This window comes from Glycine soja, chromosome 4, assembly GCF_004193775.1.
Source record: "Glycine soja cultivar W05 chromosome 4, ASM419377v2, whole genome shotgun sequence".
NCBI classification, from domain to species: domain Eukaryota; kingdom Viridiplantae; phylum Streptophyta; class Magnoliopsida; order Fabales; family Fabaceae; genus Glycine; species Glycine soja.
In genome coordinates, this window is record NC_041005.1 from 19,423,088 (window position 1) to 19,446,990 (window position 23,903).

At 37.3% G+C, this 23,903-nt stretch overlaps 1 protein-coding gene across 1 annotated transcript; it reads left to right on the forward strand.

The window, feature by feature from the left end:
• Positions 1–2,764: 2,764 nt before the first annotated feature.
• Positions 2,765–4,591, forward strand: LOC114409495. Its single transcript, XM_028372976.1, has 6 exons — positions 2,765–2,892; positions 3,019–3,413; positions 3,652–3,728; positions 3,876–3,972; positions 4,104–4,228; positions 4,425–4,591. Exons 2-5 carry the CDS (start codon positions 3,367–3,369, stop codon positions 4,219–4,221), a joined length of 339 nt encoding a protein of 112 aa, XP_028228777.1. The 5' UTR covers positions 2,765–2,892; positions 3,019–3,366; the 3' UTR covers positions 4,222–4,228; positions 4,425–4,591.
• Positions 4,592–23,903: the final 19,312 nt, after the last annotated feature.

The following is a 23,903-nucleotide window of genomic DNA, read 5'->3' on the forward strand; positions in this document are numbered from 1 at the left end:
CCTCTATCAGATCTAATAATTTTCACCTTTCTGTCTAATTGTCTTTATACTTCATTCAAGTAAATTTCTATGGCGTCCACTGCCTGACATTTCTCATGCAGTAAGTAGACATAACCGCAACGTGAATAGTCATCAATAAAGGTGATAAAGTATCTTTTCTTTCCAAAAGAATTATCATCAAAAGGTCCACAAACATCATTATGCACAATTTCAAGAAGCTAAGTGCTTCTTGTAGCTCTTTTCTTTGTATGTTTTGTTTGTTTTCCCTTGATACAATCCACACAAATATTTAGATCCGTAAAATCTAGATCAGGAAGAATTTCATTCTTTATTAATCTTTCCTTGCTTTCTCTAGAAATGTGACCTAAACGTTTATGCCACAAGAAAGTAGATCGTTCATTCACTAAACTAGGTTTAGTGCCAACAATATGATGCCGAGTTAAAATGGTCCCAACATACAAAACATCTAATTTCAATTTATATAAACCATCACAAAGAACATAAGTACCAATAAGACGATTATGCTTAAATAAACTGAAATATCCATTACCAAAATTAAAAGAGTATTCAGTAACATCAAGTTTAGATAATGAAACTAAATTCCTAGATAAACTAGGTACATAAAGAGTTTCCAGTAAATCTAAATGATGTCTAGTGTCGAGTTTTAAATGATAAGTCCTGACTGCTTCCACTGGAGCTTTCACTCTATTCCCTATGATGACGAACTTCTCATTTGGGCTTATGGTTTGGATTGTAAGGAATCCCTGCATAGTGTTAGAAACATGAGTCAACATCCAGAATCAATCCATCGTGTATTATGGAGAACTTCAGTTAAGTTTGATTCAAAACATACATGAGCATTAAGCTCACCCTTCTTTTTGAATCAAGACTTATGTTTTAGGAAATCCTTATGGAAGTGTCCATATTTCACATAAAATTGGAAATTATTGCCCTTTGAGATCTTCTTCTGGATTTGCAAAGAGTTGTCATTGATCTTTAATGACCCTTTGCCTTTATCATGCTTCCTCATAAATTTCTTTTCAGCTCCTTGATTTCCTTGGTGGCTTACATAATGGACTGAGTGACTTCCTTGATTCTTAAGCGTTTCTTCCCGAACTAACATATTGTGCAATTCATGCATATTTTATTTATCTTTCATGGTATTATAACTCATTTGGAATATGCCATACTTAGATGGTAATGAGTTTAAAATAAACTGAACAAGGAAGATCTCATTCACAGTCATTCCTAAGGTCTCAAGTATTGTTGCAATGTTTGTCATTTTAATGACATGTTCATGCATAGTACGCAAACCATCAAACTTCATGGTGGTCAGTGTACTCATTAATGTCCTAGCAAGAGACTTATCAGCTGTCTGAGAGCGTTCTCCCACTAATCCCATAAACTCTTAGGGAGAGTTGTCTTGATATTGTCTGTAACAGTCATTCTCATGAATATTAGGCTGAGTCTGTTAGAACTTTCCCAAGCTTTATAATGGGCTTTCTCTTTATTGCTACTAGAATCAATAATAGTAACAAACTTGTCTTTCAACATAGCAAGATCAAGATCCAAAACACTGATGTGAAATTGGACTTGCTCATTTCAGTCAGAGAAGTTAAGCCCATTAAAATTGACACATATGATACATGAGAATTCAGTGAATTGGGAACATGTATTGCATAATAAAATTCACATAAGTGTTTTGAGACATAAAACACATGTCATACATATAATTTATTCAGATAACAGTCAATGTGTATTGATGTTCTCCTTTGGGTGATACACCAACACACAACATACAAACATGATGATGCTAAAAAAATTCTTAACATTATTTGACAATTAAATATGCACCAATTAGTAGTATCTATTTCCTTTGGGCATATAAATAAAACTAATGATGCACACAAATTGCCAACAACTATATTCATTAATTATAAGAACAACTAGTCAACCTTTGGGCGATCCATAAATGCCTTGTAACAATGAATTTCGATTATCCATAAACCAATAATCATATAATTTGACATCCATTATTTTATGAGTAATTGAAATAATCATTAATTTGGAATTAAATAACCTTATAGACTTGGCCACTTTGGTGACTAACAAATCTATCATACACTTAATTCCAATCAAATATATGACCTGCACATACTTATTTCTATTAACAATTCATAGCCATTTTATTAATTTCATTCTAGGCCAAATAAACACCATACATTCACATTTTAACTAATAAAATAATATTCACATTTATTTTCCTTTTGTATTCAAACACGTTCAAGCAAATGTGTAGCATATAGATATTTATTGCTACTGACAATTTCCAAGCATTCACGTTAATTTAATTGTAGAACATAAACTTTCAATCCTTTAATCATGTTTAACAATAGTATTCGAAAAAAAAAATGAGCAGGTGGGATTGAGAATAGCAAAATGGGGTTTGCAAATAGCAATTCGAAAAGGAATCCCACAAACTACGTACATGCAGGCGCACTTTTCAAAGAATTGGAAACCTACTGTAAGTCACGGTAACGGCTTTTTCCACATCTATACTAAGTCTTATAAAAGAGATGTATATGGAAATGCCTATTGTGCCCATGTTTCAGGTGGTGACATGTGTCCAATTTTTTAGTTTTTTTGGCATTTCCGCTTCAGTCTTTGGTTGTTCCACGTCATTTTGGAATTGCTTCATTTGTTGACGTGTGTATTTTGGCATTGCTTCATTTGTTGCCGCGTGCATTTTTCCTTTGCCTTCATCTCAAACGCGTGCCACATAGAGATTGAGTTTGCCTTCATCTCACCACTCTCCAATCTTCCATTCTCCCCTCTTTTCTCCAACTCAACGCAACCGTGACAATTGCGCCGAATTTCTCAACCTTCACTTCGGTAATTTCCATCTTTTGATTCGGTTTTTTTTCTCCTTTAATTTCATGCCTATGTTGTCTTGTGTTGAACCCTAATGTTTGCTAATTCGTGTTATTATTGTTGCTGCGCTGGATTCAATTGTTTCAGGTTTGTGCTTTTGCCCTTAGATTCTAATTCGTCTTGGCCTCCTCTTTTTTTTGTTATTGAAACAAATTAGGGTTTTGGTGAGGCTGAGGGTGAGTCACTTTTCTGGGTTTCTTTCATTTTTTTATAAGAAAAAAAATCCTTTCTTTGTTTTTAATTTCTTAGTGTTCTGCATTTTTTATTGGGGTTTTCGGTCTGGTATGGTTTGGATTGTGTTTGGGATTTCTCAGATTTTGAGGGTTTGTTTTGAAAATTTTGCTTGAAAAAGTATAAAGACATAATAATCAATTACCTGTGTTCAGCTTGAGACCAGACCCCTGCTTTGCATTGAAGGGAAGCTCATTACAAGATATGAAGCTTTTGTTTGTTGAAATGGGTGTTGGCTATGACCTTCATGGGTATTCTATTTTATTATTTTAGTCTTCTAGAGCATAAAGTTTAGTGAGTATAGTGAAGACCAAAATCTATAATTTTTTAATGAAATATAAATATGAGAATTAACAAAATTGCTGCTCTACCGTAAAACTCAATTTTAGTCATTTATTTTGCCTACTTACATTTGATAGTTTCTAACATTTTTTTTCTCTTCAATTTTTTTATATATTCAAATGATATTATTCTTAAAATATATAACAGTCAGGACATGACAACTGCCGCAATGAGACCATGCAGAGATGCAATTTCTGCCAATTCAATTCCAGCTTTCCGTAAAGGTATTTCTGAATTGGGTTTTAATTATTTATCCATTCAGACATTCATACATTAGATCAAATCAATATTATTGTTTCAATTAAATGAATTTTTTTAAAAGGATTTTAAGTGAAATCCATATTCTCCTTATTCGAGTTAACTTGGTGCAGGTAACATCCCTCGTGTTACATCTGATCACATGAAATTGCATGTCAAACTGGGGGTGCCTCATCCTCTGCAACAAAATTTGGACAAGGATAAAATTAGGTATGTGTTTCCATAGTAAGTAAAAGCCCCACAAATAAATAAGATTTTTTTTCTTCTCAAATTCCTATTCCATGTTATATACTTAGAAACAACATGCTATTGAAAAGTTGTATTTAAACTAAAAATTTCAGCGGACAAATCATGAACTTTGAAGTAGTGGATGGTGGACTTGTGTGCTCAACTGAAGAAATCCCCGAAAAGAACGATGACTGCTACATTGTTAATGCTGCTGTATATGTTGGCTACTAGGCTTTTGGTATAAACTTTATTTATCTATTTTTACATCATTATTATAATTTAATAATCATATTTATAAATATAAACTGCTCTACCGTAAAACTCAATTTTAGTCTCATTTATTTTGCCTACTTACATTTGATAGTTTCTAACATTTTCTTTCTCTTCAAATTTTTTATATATTAAAATGATATTATTCTTAAAATATATAACAGTCAGGACATAACAGCTGCCGCAATGAGACTGTCGCAATGTGCCCTTTGCGGGCGAGCGAGGGCGAGGCTCACGGGTGCGCTTTCCAAAGGAGGAAAGATGCGCGGAGTCGCCACCAACGTTTATTTGTGGAAAAACCAAAGGAAACCGGTCAAAATGAAAATTCTAAGTTCGGGAGTTGTATTTACGCTTGAGGAAGGTATTAGCACCTCTCACGTTTGTCTAAGGACAACAGCCTATTTTTAGAATTGTGGAAATTGTGTTACCTTAACTTTTATTTCTTTTTATTTTTTGAGGTCGACAAAAGCGGGGCTTTTGCTCCTACGTACCCTCCTTTGGAGAGGAAATCAGACTTACGTAGTTCTTTCTTATGCGTGAATCAAGTGATTCTTTTTACTTTGAAAGGTGATCATTTTAAGGCGTTGGACCTTAAAAATGATCCATTTTACTTGGTAAGAAACTGAAATGATAAACTTTCAAAATCCTATTTTTTGTGGACGAGCTTGACTAGGCGAGTTGATTTTAGCCTTAGTTTCACTTTAGTTATTAGTCAATTCAATTAAGAACGAGAAATCCCAAAAAGAAAACGTCCGATTGATTTTTCGTTTTATTTTACTAAAAGGTATTTTTTGATTATTATATTATTATTTTACCTCTTTTTTGATTTCCAACTTGGTTACGGCACGACCGAACGGTCGGAATTCATTTTAACCAAAATTAACGGATGATACAATTCAAATGATCGGTGGAAATTTATTTTATTTTTAGATTAAGTGAGAAATGACTTAAATAAATGGCTTAAGCACGTCAAAATGGGGTATAAAAAGCGAATGAAAACGAGAATAAAAATATATGAAACAAAATGTGGACCACCACAGGTACATAGAATGAATTGAAAAGCTCGGTTTGAGGTACTTACCCGTTGAAGACTAAAGAAAACGAAGAACGAACGATGAATGTTGAAGAACGGTCGAGAATCTTCGCGTAATTACTCACGGAAACGTTACGGAAGCGCCTCGGCTTGGATTTTCTTCATGGAAATAATTTTCCTCAGCAAATTTAAGAGAATACGAAATGCCAAGAAGGCTGAACCCTTTTCTTCTTCACTCCTCCCCCTATTTATAGCAAAATAGGGGAGGAGCTTGCCACCCAGCTCGCCCAGGCGAGCAAGGTTGCTTCCTCCAGAAGCAACAGCCTTCTGGAGGAAGGATTTGGAAGGCCCAAGTGGGCCAGATTGCTATTTGTACCCCCCTTTTTACTAAATGCACCCCCTTCTATTTTTTTTTGGTAATTCTTTTTCCGTAATGTTACGAAACTTTACGAAATTCGTAACGATACTTATTTTCCTTCCGCAAGGTTACGATTCCTTACGGATTATATATTTAGTCTTTTTTAGCTTTCGAAGAAGTTACGGAAACTCACGGATTACGCAAAAACACCTCTTTTCGATTTTCGCCACATTACGGAATTTCACGGATCGCGTAAGCCTGCCTTCTTTTGATTTCTGACACGTCTCGGGACTTCATTTATTGTGCAACAAAGGATGCCAAGTAATCTCAAAGCGGCTAACCAAAGGTTGCATGTCATCAAGTAATAATCCCCGGACGAAATTAGGGTATGACAGTTGCCCCTCTTTACTTACCTTTTATCGGAGATAAGAGGAAAGCAAAGATAAGACACTGATTTCGTTCGTCTTGCCCTTTCCTTGATTAGTCCATGACAACTCTCGTCTCTACTCCTTCTTTTTTCTTTTCTACACAACACAATACAAACAACAACAAGAACAACAAACATAATATACATATACACTTTTGGGAAAAAGAAACAATCGGAAACAAAACAAAGATCACATTCCCAGTCAAGAGGATCCGCCCTTGACGATGAAAAACTCTGGAGAATGGAGGATTGCACTCAGCAATCATTACACATGGCTCCAAACTCGTGGGTGGAGGACGCATGAACGAAAACGCAATTCATGGGGGTCTGAAAAAAGGGTTGAGAATGGAGAATTCCACTAAGCAATCACTACGCATGGCTCCAAACTCGTGGGTGGAGGATCCATGAACGAAAACGCAATTCACGGGGCTCCGAAAAAGGGTTGAGAATGGAGAATTGCACTAAGCAATCACTACGCATGGCTCCAAACTCGAAGGTGGAGGACACATGAACGAAAACGCAATTCATGGGGCTCTGAAAGAGGGTTGAGAATGGAGAATTGCACTAAGCAATCACTACGCATGGCTCCAAACTCGAAGGTGGAGGACACATGAATGAAAACGCAATTCATGGGGCTCCGAAAAAGGGTTGAGAATGGAGAATTGCACTAAGCAATCACTACGCATGGCTCCAAACTCGAAAGTGGAGGACACATGAACGAAAACACAGTTCATGAGGCTCCGAAAAAGGGTTGAGAATGGAGAATTGCACTAAGCAATCACTACGCATGGCTCCAAACTCCAAGGTGGAGGACACATGAACAAAAACACAATTCATGAGGCTCCGAAAAAGGGTTGAGAATGGAGAATTGCACTAAGCAATCACTACGCATGGCTCCAAACTCGAAGGTGGAGGACACATGAACGAAAACGCAATTCATGGGGCTCTGAAAGAGGGTTGAGAATGGAGAATTGCACTAAGCAATCACTACGCATGGCTCCAAACTCGAAAGTGGAGGACACATGAACGAAAACACAGTTCATGAGGCTCCGAAAAAGGGTTGAGAATGGAGAATTGCACTAAGCAATCACTACGCATGGCTCCAAACTCCAAGGTGGAGGACACATGAACAAAAACACAATTCATGAGGCTCCGAAAAAGGGTTGAGAATGGAGAATTGCACTAAGCAATCACTACGCATGGCTCCAAACTCGAAGGTGGAGGACGCATGAACGAAAACGCAATTCATGAGGCTCCGAAAAAGGGTTGAGAATGGAGAATTGCACTAAGCAATCACTACGCATGGCTCCAAACTCGAAGGTGGAGGACGCATGAACGAAAACGCAATTCATGGGGCTCCGAAAAAGGGCTGAGAATGGAGAATTGCACTAAGCAATCATTACGCATGGCTCCAAACTCGAAGGTGGAGGACACATGAACGAAAACACAGTTCATGAGGCTCCGAAAAAGGGTTGAGAATGGAGAATTGCACTAAGCAATCACTACGCATGGCTCCAAACTCGAAGGTGGAGGACACATGAACGAAATCGCAATTCATGGGGCTCCGAAAAAGGGTTGAGAATGGAGAATTGTACTAAGCAATCACTACGCATGGCTCCAAACTCGAAGGTGGAGAACACATGAATGAAAACGCAATTCATGGGGCTCCGAAAAAGGGTTGAGAATGGAGAATTGCACTAAGCAATCACTACGCATGGCTCCAAACTCGAAGGTGGAGGACACATGAACGAAAACACAATTCATGAGGCTCCGAAATAGGGCTGAGAATGGAGAATTGCACTAAGCAATCACTACGCATGGCTCCAATATCGAAGGAGGAGGACACATGAAGGAAAACGCAATTCATGGGACTCCGAAAAAGGGTTGAGAATGGAGAATTGCACTAAGCAATCACTACGCATGGCTCCAAACTCGAAGGTGGAGGACACATGAACAAAAGCGCAATTCATGGGGCTCCGAAAAAGGGTTGAGAATGGAGAATTGCACTAAGCAATCACTACGCATGGCTCCAAACTCGAAGGTGGAGGACGCATGAACGAAAACATAATTGATGGGGCTCCGAAAAAGGGTTGAGAATGGAGAATTGCACTAAGCAATCACTACGCATGGCTCCAAACTCGAAGGTGGAGGACACATGAACGAAATCGCAATTCATGGGGCTCCGAAAAAGGGTTGAGAATGGAGAATTGCACTAAGCAATCGCTACGCATGGCTCCAAACTCGAAGGTGGAGGACACATGAACGAAAACACAATTCATGGGTCTCCGAAAAAGGGCTGAGAATGGAGAATTGCACTAAGCAATCACTACTCATGGCTCCAAACTCGAAGGTGGAGGACACATGAACGAAAACGCAATTCATGGGACTCCGAAAAAGGGTTGAGAATGGAGAATTGCACTAAGCAATCATTACGCATGGCTCCAAACTCGATGGTGGAGGACACATGAACGAAAACACAGTTCATGAGGCTCCGAAAAAGGGTTGAGAATGGAGAATTGCACTAAGCAATCACTACGCATGGCTCCAAACTCGTGGGTGGAGGATCCATGAACGAAAACGCAATTCATGGGGCTCCGAAAAAGGGTTGAGAATGGAGAATTGCACTAAGAAATCACTATGCATGGCTCCAAACTCGAAGGTGGAGGACACATGAACGAAAACGCAATTCATGTGGCTCCGAAAAAGGGTTGTTGGCAGGACCGAACGGTCCACCGGGTTTTTCCACCTAAAGGCAAACATGCTTTTTGCAAAGAAAAATAAATCATTCGCGAGAGCACCATATCTTAGAGAAACAATATACTTGTGCTAAGGGTAATCTTCCTTGTAACCGAGAATGAAGGGCAGGATGTCAACTTTTAGCTTTTAAATGAACATGCAGGGGAAACATCGGGCTAAGCTGAAAATAAATCACTCATAGTGTATAAAACTCACACAGTTAAGTGTTTCACCCTATTCCCAAACCATAACTACACCATGACTTTATTTTGTACACGATTTCCTATCGAATCAGAGATCACACGTACGATCACGGATCAATAGGATTTTCTCGAGGGTAGTGTTTTTGGAGAGGACGCTGGGTGTTTCGGTCTTTTCCTCTTTGTTCATGTGGGGTGGGATATCGCCAGTCGAGAACGACCTTGAATGGCAATCTGAAGGGAAGAGACACCAAAAATGGGTTTTCCTTTGCCGGCAGTCACTTACCTTGCCGAAAATTTATCTGGTCTGAAGATCTTCCGTTCTCTTTCTTTCATTGATCGAGAATTACTTCTTTTCCCTTTTTACTTCCTTTCGATCTTTGATCGGGAATCCTTCCTTTTCTTTCTTTTTTTTTCTTTTTTTTATTTTCATTTTTTTCTTTTTCTTTCTTTCCATTTCTTCCTTTTCTTTCTTTTCACTTCTCCTACCCCATCCCTTTCTTTGGGAAATCGGGTTTTAGCATTCTATTCGCTCTCCCTTGAGGAGATTCCACTGTCCTTTGCTTCGGGGGAAGGAATGAGGATTCCTTTTTTACAGGCCAAGGTTCAAAAAGGTCTAAGGTTGTGTTTCAATGGGGTCTTTTATCGTGGGAACCGAATCTTGATATCTGGGGCGAAACAAATTTGGGTGTCAAGGTGTCGGTCTCGGGCCGAACTTCCGTATTATTCCATAAGGCACGCGTGACAATGATGATTTGAAAACAACGTGCAAAATCAGTCATGGCTACAGCCAGGTGGGCACTCAAGCATCCCGTTTATGGCATTGTGATACTACGGTTGGGAATTTACACAAATAGACCCAACGTTTCCCAATTATGTTCTTTCATCAGTTCAATGAATTCATCCATTCTTATCTCGGTTATTCAGGAAAATAAACTCTTAGCGTCAGTCCCTTGTTTCCAAAAGATACGTTTGCTCTTTACGAATGATTTATACTTCTTAACTATAACATGTTGACCTTTGCAGTCTTTCTTTTTTTTTTTTCTTTTTGTTTCATTTTTATATATTCACAAAATTATACACCTATGATCCTCTATGAAGAAATTTTCTTCGTATATCTACACTCTTGTACATAACAAACTCTTTCTGTACATGCATTGGAACTCTTTCTCTTTACGTCACATGGTCAAACCCTATTTACATTCAAAGCTCTTTTTCGTTTTTCTCCAACGCACACCTATGGTTCATACAAAAGTTTCTTTATATACACTCATTGTTCACACACACAAGAATTTCTTTCCACGCATCATTTACACACAAAAAATCCTTTTATACACACTTTCCTTTTTCTTTGTATACGCAGACATTTTATTCACAACGCTTCTTTCTTTTTATTAGGATTTTTGGTTCATTTTATTTTTAGGACGACGTTCCTAAATGAAAAACTCTACACGGTTCCGGAATTTCAACAAACACTATTGACAACAACGAAGTAAGCACTAACGCAATAGTCCAAACAAAATATATGCACAAAACAAATGACAATCGCGACATCAAAAAACAAACGTTAGTCCCTCAAGTCATGTAAATGATAAAGGATGAAACATAAAAGAACATGAATCTGGGGATCTCACGGTCATGTGGCTCCGCATGCCACCGGTCTCTTGGGACACGGTAACAAAAAGTGGGGTGGTCGACAAAAGCAGGGTTTTTGCTCCTACGTATCCTCAATTTGTGATGAGGAACTCAGACCTACGTAGTTCTTGATAACTGTGACTAAAAAATAGTCTCGGTGTTTTCTTTACCAAAATGCGAACATGCTTTAGTAAAGAGACAAAACTTCCAACTGATCAGAGCAACATATGCCTTTTGGATGAAAAACAATGTGTCTATCGGGGAAGGAGAGTATGCTGATGAAATTTTCTCATAACCATAAATGAGATTTTGGATGTTAGCATTTCGTTTCTAAATGACCATTTAGAGGAAACACCGGGTCCAACAAAGATAGGAGAAAATCACTCAAAGTGTATCAATCTCACACAGGTAAGTGTTTTATCCTAATTCCGAACCATAGATATGTCATGACTTGATTTTGCAAATCATTTCCTATCAAATCAAAGATTACATGCGTGATCATGGATCAATAGGACTTATTTTGGGAATGGTTTTTAGGTGGGGAATTTGGCTTTGAGTGTTTTTGCCTTTTCCTTTTCTGTTTTTGTTTAGTGCGGGGCGAGAAAGTCGCTAACGCACAGGATTTGGGTTGGCAATCAAAGGGAGAGGACCACTTTAGGTCGTGGTTTCCTTTTTCTTGTTTTTTTTTGTGACAATTCTATATTGTTCAAATATTGTCTGGTCTAAAGACCTTTCTGCATGTTTCTTCTATTTTCTTCCGATCCTTGATCGAGAATTTTCCTTTCTCTTTTTTTCTTCTTTTTTTTTCTTTTTTTTTTTTTTTTGCTTTCTCCCACTCTTTCATTGGGAATTTTTCTTTTTTTTGCTTTCTTTTGATCAAGAATTTTTTCTTTTATTTGTTTTATCCCGAGGGCAAGGATCGACATTCTCACCCTAGGTCAAGGTTTATGGTAAGTTGGGATTCTGGCTCAAGGCTTGTAGAACGACTGGTCATGATATAGGTCAGGGTTTTGCTAGCGGTTCGGGGATAAAGGGGATGTCCTACATTATTTCCATGATACACATGCAACAATGATGATTAGGAAATTTTATGCAAAACTGGTCATGCATGCACCTATGTGGACACTCAAGCATCAAGTTTTTTATGGTCATGTGACACTAGGGCTCAGGATTCATTTTCCCTATTTTAAGTCAACCCAGTATTTCCAAAATACGTTCTTCTATCAATTTGTGCATTCATCCGAGTCTATCTTGGGTGTTCGAAAAACTTTTCACAGCATTTACCCTTCAAATGTGTACACACATTTTTTTTCAAAAACTGGTTAAGATCAGTAAAATCTTTCAAAGAAAAGTTGGAAATTATCTCTTTTCACAAGCATGTTGTTTTTTAGCTAGACAACTTATTATTATTATTATATTTTTTTATTATTTTTCTTTCTATTTTTTTCTTATTCTTTTCTTGCTCGCTCTTTTTTTTCATGAGGTATTTTGCTACCTAAACATATGTATAATATTTTTGCTATATACATGCATATTCAAGGTATCTTGCTACCTAAACATACATATATATGTTTTGTGAAGTATTTTTGCTACATACATGCATATCTAAGGTATCTTTCTACCTAAACATACATATATATATTTTGTGAGGTATGACTAACTTCCGAGCTTGTGCTTGTTTTATTTAAATTCCTAGGATCATGAGCAACTAGGTGTGTCCTGCTATGACTTGAGAAACAAAGGTGATCAAATAACAAGCAGAGATTTAAAAGGTACTAGGTTGCCTCCTAGTAGCGCTTCTTTAACGTCTTGAGCTGGACGCGTGATGGCTTGTCGATCACAGACCTAGTACTTTGCTTACCTTTGGCTTTGGACTTGGTCAGCTATTGGTCGGCCATGGGTTGTAAGCAATGCTCTAACCTTTTTGTGGATGAGTTGAGATGAACTCTAGAGGTGATGGCGGTACGTCTGTCGCCCGCTGCCGGCCATCCCCGGGCTGCTGTGGTGTTTCGCCCTGCGCCTGCCTGGGGACGCAGTACTTCTTGATAAAAGCTCGATTAGTAGGGGGCCTGATGATCTTGCTGGGGGCGACAGGCACTACGTAGAACTGACAGAGGCCCATAATTAGAGCTTGGAAACTTCAAGACCCTGTTGGACTTCTTCGGGTCCACTGGGTGTCTCGCGGGCACGATCTCTGCAAACAATAGATGAAATCAGAAATCAGTTGAGCGATGTGCATACTTACCTATGTCATGATGGTGTGACCTTGCCGGGGGGAACGAGTACCCTGTAGGACTACAAAGGCCCGTAACTAGAGCTGGAAACCCCAGGGCCCTGTTGGACTTCTCCGGGTCCACTGGGTGTCTTTGTGGGTGCGATTCCTGCAAACAATAGATGGTATCAGAAATAAGTTGAACCATATGTATACTTATCTATGTCACGATGGCATGACCTCGCTGGGGGAACGGGTACCCTGTAGGACTGATAGAGGCCCGTAACCAGAGCTGGAAACCCCAGGGCCCTGTTGGACTTCTTTGGGTCCATTGGGCGTCTTGTGGGCGCGATCCCTGCAAACAATAGATGACATCAGAAATCAATTGAGCCATGTGCATACTTACCTATGTCATGACGGCACAGACCAACTGATACATCTGCAGGGGGAGATTGGCATTGTGGTCGCTGGGCAGAATGTTGCTAAATAGCAATGTCATCCATATCCACGTAAGACTGGTCATGTTGGTGCGCATGATCCGCACTCGTCTCTTTGCTGCGGCACGGGTGAAATCTTGCCCTGGTATGCATAGTAGATGCGTGATAGCCTCCCTCTCTGGATGTGCTCACACAGTTGGCCGCCCTCCAATATCAGGGGGTGGCCCAGGAACTGATAAAAGGAAACTACGAGCCCCTTAACCGGGAGCGCAAGTCTCGGTTAAGCATCTAAGGGCAAAGGACCTTATATTCTCCTAAGGTGTGGATATGGAGTACACTGAAAATGAGGACGCGTAGCCCTCTAAAGGCGAGGGCGTGCAGCCCTCTGCAGGCAAGGATGTGCAGTCCTCTGATGGTGAGGACATATAGTCCTCTAAAGGTGATAGGTACTAGTACCCAAGGGTCCACCTTTATGAGAAAGCAAGAGATCGACTCATCGAGAGGGCCGGTCATCCAACAAGATTGGACACGAGATGTAGGAAATCTATGTAGTTAACATGATTTTTAGGGAGGCAGACGCATGCAACCTTTGTCGTAAAATTTGGTAATGCTGACCTCATATGAAACAATGCAATGCAATGGAAAGTTGTACAATGTTCATGACATTCTTTCCCTATTTTGTGATTTTGATTTTGATTTAATTTTTTTTGGAAAACACAGATTGACTGTCCTTTTGAAAAAGGTGATAATTCATGCAACCTCATCCTATCTTTTGCAAATCTCTCCGGGAACTCCCTCAGAGTGTATATTCTGTTTGATTTAGTCACTTGACCATTTTGGAGTAACGGCAATGGAGCCGTTTGACGTTTAATCAATCTATCGAAATTCCAGGGCTTGTCTCCTTTTTTTCTTGTTTAAAAACATCGACGGGTGAGAACTTTTGATCTGCCCTTATGTTCACTTGAGGCTCATGCATGATGCCCCTCATTGCCCCAGTGTAAGGCTTTGAGATACCAATTGTTATCTTTCGTCATGACCTTGTAGCTGGGAACCTATTGGGTGAAAACTTCTAATCTGCCCCTAGGTTCGTTTGAGGTTTTTGCATGGTGCCTTTCGTTGCCCCAGTGTAGGGCTTAGAGGTACCAATTGTTGTCTTTCGTCATGACCTTATAGCTGGGAACCTATTGGGTGAAAACTTCTAATCTGCCCCTAGGTTCGCTTGAGGTTTTTGCATGGTGCCTTTCATTGCCCCAGTGTAGGGCTTAGAGGTACCAATTGTTGTCTTGTTTTCACAACCTCGTAGTGAGGAAGAATGAAAGAAACAGTTGATTCTTGCAAAAAGAATTTTCCAAGGACGAGAAATAGTTGAAGGATTTTTCAGTTGATGGATTAAGTCAAATGACTCCTATGTAGAAGCAAGTTGTTTTGATGTCTTGATGATGCTAAAGGATCAAGTGCTTCTAAGTTTTACTCAAGACAAGAATCCAAGAAAATCAAGATATATGATCAAGTTGATCTCTAGAATCTTTAGGAAGAAGTTTCCAAATTGAAAATACAAAAGGTTTGACCAAAGAATTCTATCATTTCAAATTGAGATTTTCTCTCTGGTAATCGATTACCAGCAGCTAAAAATGTTTATCACAGTCACTAGAAATTTGAATTCAAAATTTATAATGTGTAATTGATTACGCATGGATGGTAATTGCTTACCAACAATTTATTGAACGTTTTAATTCAAATTTTAAAGCCTGTAATCGATTACACAAGTCTTGTAATCAATTACCAGAGGGGATTTTCAGAAAAATTTCCAAGAGACACATCTATTCAAATGTTTTATGAATGGTCATTCAAATGTTTTAAAGAGAGTTTTCATTGCCCAAACAGTTTTATCCTCTCAAAAGATTAAGAGTTTTTCTGAACTGAAATGTCTTATCCTCTCAAAAAGATTCCTTGGTCAACCACTTGTATATTCAATACGGAATTTTGATTGATCTTCATTGTACAATCTATCTCTTTTAAGAGAGATCTCCTCTTCTTTTCTTCTTATTTCTGAAAAGGGATTAAGAGACCATGGGTCTCTTGTTGTAGAGGATTCTTGAACACAAGGGAAGGGTTGTCCCTATGTGGTTCAGACTTTGTAAAAGGAGTTTTACAAAGAGAGTGGAAAATCTCAAGTGGGTTGCTTGAGGACTGGACGTAGGCACGGGAAGTGGCCGAACCAGTATAAATCAAGTTTGCATTCCTCTCTTCCCTTAAACTTCTTTTATTTATTGCTATTTATCTTTTGCTTTAAAGAAGTTTATTTTGAATTGTCTTTTGAGTAATTCATGTTTAAGGGTGCATTGTTAATCCGAAAAGAGAGAGTGAAAGTTTAATTGGGGAATAGTCTTCGTATCTTAATTCAATCCCCTCTTTATCTTAAGGTAACTGAGGCCATTTGTCCAACATCCTATTCTTGATAACTCACTTCTCTCTAAAAAGACAAACTTTCCGGAATGAGGTCATATGAACATCTTGAAAACACAGTCAATCAAATGTTTTTTTTTCTTTTTTTTTTCTTTTTGAACCTTTTTTTTTATTTTGAAACTTATTTGTTTTGAACTTTACTCGTTGTTTTACGGCACCCCCACCAACGTGCAAGACGAGTAATCTCTGATTGAACGGTCTTGGAAGTCCAAACTCAAGAGCACAGGTCGCTTGAGCAAATAGACCAATGGCTTGCACTTGAAAATTATGATGAGTCATTAGAGACATCTAACAACAACTTTCAAAATTGCCCCATGTGTGGCATCTTTTGTCAATGTCGGTATTTACACGCGATTCTCCTCAAATTTTAGCCAGCCCGCATCAATTAGACCTTGCACCTTACACTTCAGAGCCCTACAATGCTCAATGGAACGCCTCAGGGCTTCTCCGTGACAAGCACACGTTGCGTTCGAGTCGTATTCTCGAAGAAATGGAGGTTGATGAACCTTGGCTAGGGTTATGGCTACCATTGAATTATCAAGTAGATATGGGAGCAAGTCAGCATAGGACACTGGAATTGGGGTGAATTCTAAGGCTTTCTCGCTGCAAAATTCATTTCTTGGTTAGTGTTTTGGTTTGTGCTAAAGGTGGTGTTCGTCATTGGAAGTGCGGTAGACAGACTTTGTAGTTGATTTAGGGATTGCCTTTGTGGATAACTGGGTGGTGGGTAAGGAGAAGGTTTGTTATTGGCTGTGTAGATGCGATTGCTTTTGATGTTTTGATGATGATCATGATGATATGATGTAAATGGGCTTTTCAAGATTAAATTCAAGACAATACTTCAAGATACTTCAACATTACAAGTCACAGCATCAAGATGATCACTAGTATATTAGGAAGGGAATTCCTAATTGAATTAGCAAAAGGTTTGGCCAAGTATTTTTAGTTAAAAAGTGTTTTACAAAGGTTTTACTCTCTGGTAATCGATTACCAGAGGATATAATCGATTACCAGTGGCCAAATATATTTTATAACAGCTACTAAAATTTGAATTCGAAATTTTAGACTGTGTAATCGATTACACAATTTTGGTAATCGATTACCAGCAGTTAGTAAACGTTTTAATTCAAATTTTAAAAGCTGTAATCGATTACACAATTACTGTAATCGATTACCAGACAGGATTTTCAGAAAAATAATTTCAAGAGTCACAACTTTTCAAAGGCTTTATTCATGACCACCAATGGTCTATATATATGTGACTTAAACACGAAATTGCTCAGAGATTTTAAGAATAACAAGTGTTTATCCTCTCAAAGAGCAAATTCATTTTATCCTCTTAAGAATTCCTTGGCCAATTCAATTGCAATTCATTAAGGAATTATTTGAGTGCTCAATCTGTAAAATCTATCTCTTTCTAGAGAGATTTGTTGTTCTTCTTCTTCTCATTCTCTAAGGGATTAAGAGACTGTGAGTCTCTTGTTGTAAAGGAATTCTAAACACAAAGGAAGGATTGTCCTTGTGTGTTTAGAACTTGTAAAAGGAATTTACAAGATAGTGGAACTCTCAAGCGGGTTGCTTGGGGACTGGACGTAGGCACAAGGGTGTGGCCGAACCAGTATAAAACTGAGTTTGCATTTTCTCTTCCCTTAATCTCCTTTATTTATTATTGCTTTATATTCATATTCAAATTGTTTCATTTGAATTAATATTTAAGAAGATTGTCATTAAGGGAATTCATAACTTGAGTAAAAAGTGAAATAGATTTTTAATTAGGGGAAATAGTTTGGAATATCTTAATTCAACCCCCCCCCCTTTCTTAAGATATCTGAGGCCACTTGTCTAACAAGTGGTATCAGAGCTTCATTCTTGTATAAAGTTTAGAAGCTTCAAGAAAAAGATGGCCTCAGCAAATTCCTTATTTCCAGAAGGGAATTCTATCAATAGACCTCCAATCTTTAATGGAGAGGGTTATCACTACTGGAAAACCCGAATGCAAATTTTTATCGAGGCAATAGATCTAAATATCTGGGAAGCCATAGAAATAGGGCCTTATATACCCACCACAGTAGAAAGAGTTTCAATAGATGGTAGTTCATCAAGTGAAAGCATAACCATAGAAAAACCTAGAGATAGATGGTCTGAAGAGGATAGAAAACGAGTACAATACAACTTAAAAGCCAAAAACATAATAACATCTGCCCTAGGAATGGATGAATATTTCAGGGTTTCAAATTGTAAGAGTGCTAAGGAAATGTGGGACACTCTTCGATTAACACATGAAGGAACTACAGATGTTAAAAGATCTAGGATAAATGCACTAACTCATGAGTATGAATTATTTAGAATGAATGCAAATGAAAATATTCAGAGTATGCAAAAGAGATTTACACATATAGTAAATCATCTAGCAGCCTTAGGCAAAGAATTTCAAAATGAGGATCTTATAAACAAGGTGTTAAGATGTTTAAGTAGAGAATGGAAACCCAAAGTAACGGCCATTTCTGAATCAAGAGATTTGTCTAACATGTCTCTTGCCACTTTATTTGGAAAGCTGCGGGAACACGAGATGGAACTATTGAGATTGCACCAAAATGAAGAAAATGACAAGAAAAAGAAAGGAATTTCTCTTAAAGCATCATCCTCAATTCAAGAAGAAAGTGATCAGGATAATGATCCAGATGATGATGATGATCTAAGTCTTTTTGTAAAAAGATTCAACAAGTGTCTTAAAGTAAGAGGAAATCAGAGGCGACCAAATTTTAAATCAAAGAGAAGGACAGAAAATTCATCCTCTACTCTAAAATGCTTTGAATGCAATCAACCTGGACATCTGAGGGTTGATTGTCCCATCTTCAAGAAAAAGATGGAAAAATCTGAAAAGAAAAATCATAGTGAAAAGAATTTGAAGAAAGCATACATCACATGGGATGAAAATGATTTGGAATCCTCTGAAGATTCTGAAAATGAAGAGATAAATCTCTGCCTTATGGCCAAAAGTTACGAAAGTGATGAAGAGGTAACATCTTCAAACAACTTATCTATTTCTTTTGATGAATTGCAAGATGCATTTGCTGACTTGCATAAAGAATCAATTAAACTTGCAAAATTAGTTTCATCATCAAAGAAAACAATTTCAAATTTAGAAAATGAAATTTCGAAATTAAACAAAGAATTAGATCTTCTTAGAAATGAAGTTTCAATCTCTAAAACAAATGAAAAGGTTAATATCTCCACTATTAGTGACAAGAAAATAACAGATTCTTGTAGTTGTTGTGATAAATATGTAAAAGAAATTAAAGAGTTGAAAAATTCACTTGCAAACTTTTCATATAGTAGAAATAATTTAGATGTTATATTAAGTAAACAAAGATATGTGTCTAATAAAAATGGACTAGGGTATAAATCTGAAAAACAACAAAAGGTTCATAAAAACTTTTCCACTTCCACACAAAAATGCAATTCTAATTCTATCACTTGTTTTTACTGTGGAAGAAGAGGACATGGCATATCAACTTGCTACTTCAAGAAAAATTACAGTAACATTAAAATGATATGGGTCCCAAAAGGATCCTCAGTTTATACTAACATGCAAGGACCCAATAAAATTTGGGTACCTAAGTCAAAAACTTGATTATGCAGGTTTCTTTGAGAAAGAAGTGGTACATAGATAGCGGACGCTCAAAACATATGACTGGAGATGCATCAAATTTTACACATATATCTCCAAAGAAAAGCGGGCATGTAACATATGGTGACAACAACAAAGGTAGAATTCTTGGAGTGGGTAAAATAGGTACAAATTCTTCAAACTCCATTGAAAATGTTCTACTTGTTGAAGGCCTTAAGCACAGCCTGCTTAGTGTTAGTCAATTATGCGACAAAGGCTATCTAGTATCATTTGATTCTCAGAAATGTCTTATAGAACATAAGCATGACATTAATATAAAGCATGTAGGACATAGAGTCAATAATGTTTACATGATAGACTTAAGCATAAAACAAGAAAACAATCATTGCTTTCTTAGTAAAGATGATGATCCATGGTTATGGCATAAAAGAATTGCTCTCATAAACATGGATCACTTAAATAAATTAATTTCAAAAGATTTAGTAGTTGGTTTGCCTAAATTGAAATTTGAAAAAGATAAACTATGTGATGCATGTCAAAAGGGCAAACAAACTAGAGTCTCATTCAAACCTAAAAATGTTGTTTCAACCACTCGACCCTTACAGTTATTGCATATGGATCTATTTGGTCCATCTAGAACCATGAGTTTTGGAGGAAACTACTATGCTCTAGTTATAGTTGATGATTTCTCTAGATATACTTGGACATTATTTATTACACATAAAAGTGATTCATTCCAAGCATTTAGAAAACTTGCTAAAGTCATACAAAACAAGAAAAATCTCAAGATTACATCCATTAGAAGTGATCATGGGGGTGAATTTGAAAATAAAGATTTTGAATTGTTTTGTGATGAACATGGTATTGAACATAATTTTTCTGCACCAAGAACCCCTCAACAAAATGGAGTTGTTGAGAGGAAAAATAGGTCATTGGAAGAAATTGCAAGAACTTTATTAAATGATACTTCTCTTCCAAAGTATTTTTGGGCTGAAGCTGTCAATACTGCATGTTACATCATGAATAGGGCCTTGATAAGACCTATTTTAAAGAAAACCCCATATAAGTTATTTAATGATAGAAAACCTAATATCTCTCATCTACATGTTTTTGGTTGCAAGTGCTTTGTACTTAATAATGGTAAAGATAATCTAGGAAAATTCGATGCAAAATCTGATGAAGGCATTTTTCTTGGATATTCATTACAAAGCAAAGCATATAGGATATATAATAAGAGAACTATGAATATCGAGGAATCCATTCATGTTACCTTTGATGAATCTAATTCTATATTGTCAAGAAAGAATATGCTAGATGACATTGCAGATTCTTTAGAACATATGAACATTCATGAACAAAATTCCAAAGGAAATGATAAAGGAAACAATGAAGATCCTCCAGAAGAAGTCAAATCCAATGATGAACTTCCAAGAGAATGGAAAGCTTCAAGAGATCATCCCCTCGACAACATTATTGGTGATATCTCAAAAGGGGTAACAACTAGACATTCTCTTAAAGATTTATGCAATAATATGGCTTTTGTATCCATGATTGAACCTAAAAATATAAAAGAAGCCATAGTAGATGATAATTGGATCATTGCCATGCAAGAAGAACTAAACCAATTTGAAAGAAACAAGGTGTGGAAATTAGTAGAAAAACCTGAGAATTATCCTGTCATAGGAACAAAATGGGTTTTTAGAAATAAATTAGATGAACATGGTATAATTATTAGAAATAAAGCCAGGTTAGTAGCAAAAGGGTATAATCAAGAAGAGGGAATAGATTATGAAGAAACATATGCTCCTGTTGCAAGATTAGAAGCCATTAGAATGCTTTTGGCATATGCATCCATAATGAACTTTAAACTTTATCAAATGGATGTTAAAAGTGCCTTTCTAAATGGTTTAATTCAAGAAGAGGTATATGTTGAACAACCCCCTGGTTTTGAAATTCCTGATAAACCAAACCATGTTTATAAATTACAAAAGGCTCTTTATGGTTTGAAACAAGCCCCTAGGGCATGGTATGAATGCTTAAGCAATTTTCTTCTAGAAAAAGATTTCTCCAGAGGTAAAGTGGATACCACATTGTTCATAAAGAGAAAGCATAATGATATTTTGTTGGTTCAAATATATGTTGATGATATAATTTTTGGATCCACTAATGATTCATTGTGCAAGGAGTTTTCCCTTGATATGCAAAGTGAATTTGAAATGTCAATGATGGGAGAACTAAAGTACTTTCTGGGATTACAAATCAAGCAAACGCAAGAAGGTATATTCATCAATCAATCCAAATACTGCAAGGAATTGATCAAAAGATTTGGGATGGATAGTGCAAAACACATGTCTACACCGATGAGCACTAATTGTTACTTAGATAAAGATGAATCTGGTCAGTCTATAGACATAAAACAATATCGAGGTATGATCGGATCTCTTCTTTATTTATCTGCTAGTAGACCTGATATTATGTTTAGTGTATGCATGTGTGCTAGGTTTCAATCCAACCCCAAACAGTCACATTTAAGTGCAGTAAAGAGAATCATGAGATATCTATTAGGAACAATCAATTTAGGATTATGGTATCCTAAGAATTCAACATGTAACTTAATAGGATATTCTGATTCTGATTTTGCCGGATCTAAAACTGATAGAAAAAGTACAAGTGGAACTTGTCAATTTATTGGATCGGCTCTTGTCTCATGGCATAGTAAGAAACAAAACAGTGTTGCTTTATCTACTGCTGAAGCGGAGTATATCTCTGCCGGTAGTTGTTGTGCACAGATTTTATGGATGAAGCAACAATTATCTGACTATGGCATCATTCTTGATCGCATACCTATTAAGTGTGATAATACTAGTGCCATAAATCTATCCAAAAACCCAGTTCAACATTCAAGAACTAAACATATAGAGATTAGACACCACTTTCTTAGAGATCATGTCCTAAAGGGAGATTGTGTATTAGAATTTGTTGATACTAAGAATCAACTTGCTGATATTTTCACTAAACCTCTCCCCAAGGAAGTGTTCTTCTCTATTAGAAGAGAATTAGGTCTCTTAGATGTAAGAGATTTAGAAAAATAGGGATTGATTGGTTGATTGATTGGTTGATTTACTCTTACCTTTTGATTGTAGATTATTTTGTTTGATCTTGTTTGAATTCTTGTTTTTATGATAGAATTTATGATTTCTTGTGTATATAATAATTGAATGATTAAATTTAGTGTATTATTAGTGAAAATTAGTCATATAGGATGTATTTGAGCATAAATATATATATTCTCTTAAGAAACTAGCCTAGGATAGACTCTGGTAATCGATTACCATCTAGTGTAATCGATTACACATGAACAGGCAGCCTGTAATCGATTACCAGAAGGCTTATTGGGCCTGTAATCGATTACCAATACCTGTAATCGATTACAATGCATCATCTTCTATAAATACTCACGAAATCAGAGCTGCTGCGCAGCCAAAGCATCCTCCACGTTTTCCTCCATACCTAGAACTTCAAACCTTCGATTCTCACTCAATTCTTCACCAAATCACGTCCCGTAAAGCCCAATCTTCCTCTTTTTTACTCCTCTTTCACTTCCACCGATCAAAATCCAGAAAAACTTCATCAAATTGCAGAGCCATCAAAGAAGAGAAAGGGATCATCCTCCACCGCTACCGCTGCTGCCCATCGCCGTCACGGCCCATCCGGAGCACCCACAGCACCTATTCCTCCTTCTTTGTCATCTCCAAGATCATCAACACTGTTTTCATCCGATGATCAACGTCTACGGTACCTTTCTCAGTTTTCTTCTAGAATAATCTTAGACCCTAAGTACCTAGACGTAGAGTTCTTTAATGATGAAACGTTTGATTGCTATCAAGTGTTTCAAAATTCTGGTCTTGTTGATTTCATGTCATTAAAATTGTCATATTATCCTGAACTTGTAAAGGTCTTCTACTGCAATTTAAAAATTCAGGATGATATTATTATGTCTGAGGTGCATGGTACTTCTATGGTCATTGATCAGTCACTTTTCTTTTCTTTGACTCATTTACCCAGTCAAGGTGCACCTTTTGAGGGCACCATTGTTGATGACTGGAAATTCGATTATTCGAGTCATGATGCTCGTCGCATGGTCTGCAATGATCAAGCTGAAATGACCGGTAGATTGCTGGCCGGGTCATTAACTTTTGATAATCGCATCATGCATTATATCATTGTTAGAATTTTGCTTCCTCGGTCTTCAAATTTAGCACAAGCCTCTGAGGAGGATTTGATTCTTATGTGGGCTTTTCTTACCGGTCGTCAGATCGACTGGGCCCATTTGGTTCGGTACCGAATGCATAAGGCATTACGAGCCAATGCACCTCTTCCTTATCTACATTTGATTACTCTGTTTTTGCGTCATTTTCAAATTCCGCTTGATGATGAACCCTTTGTTCAAGTCAAGCGTTCCTTTGCAATTGGTGCTGGTGCAGTGACATCCTTTGGGTATCGTAAAG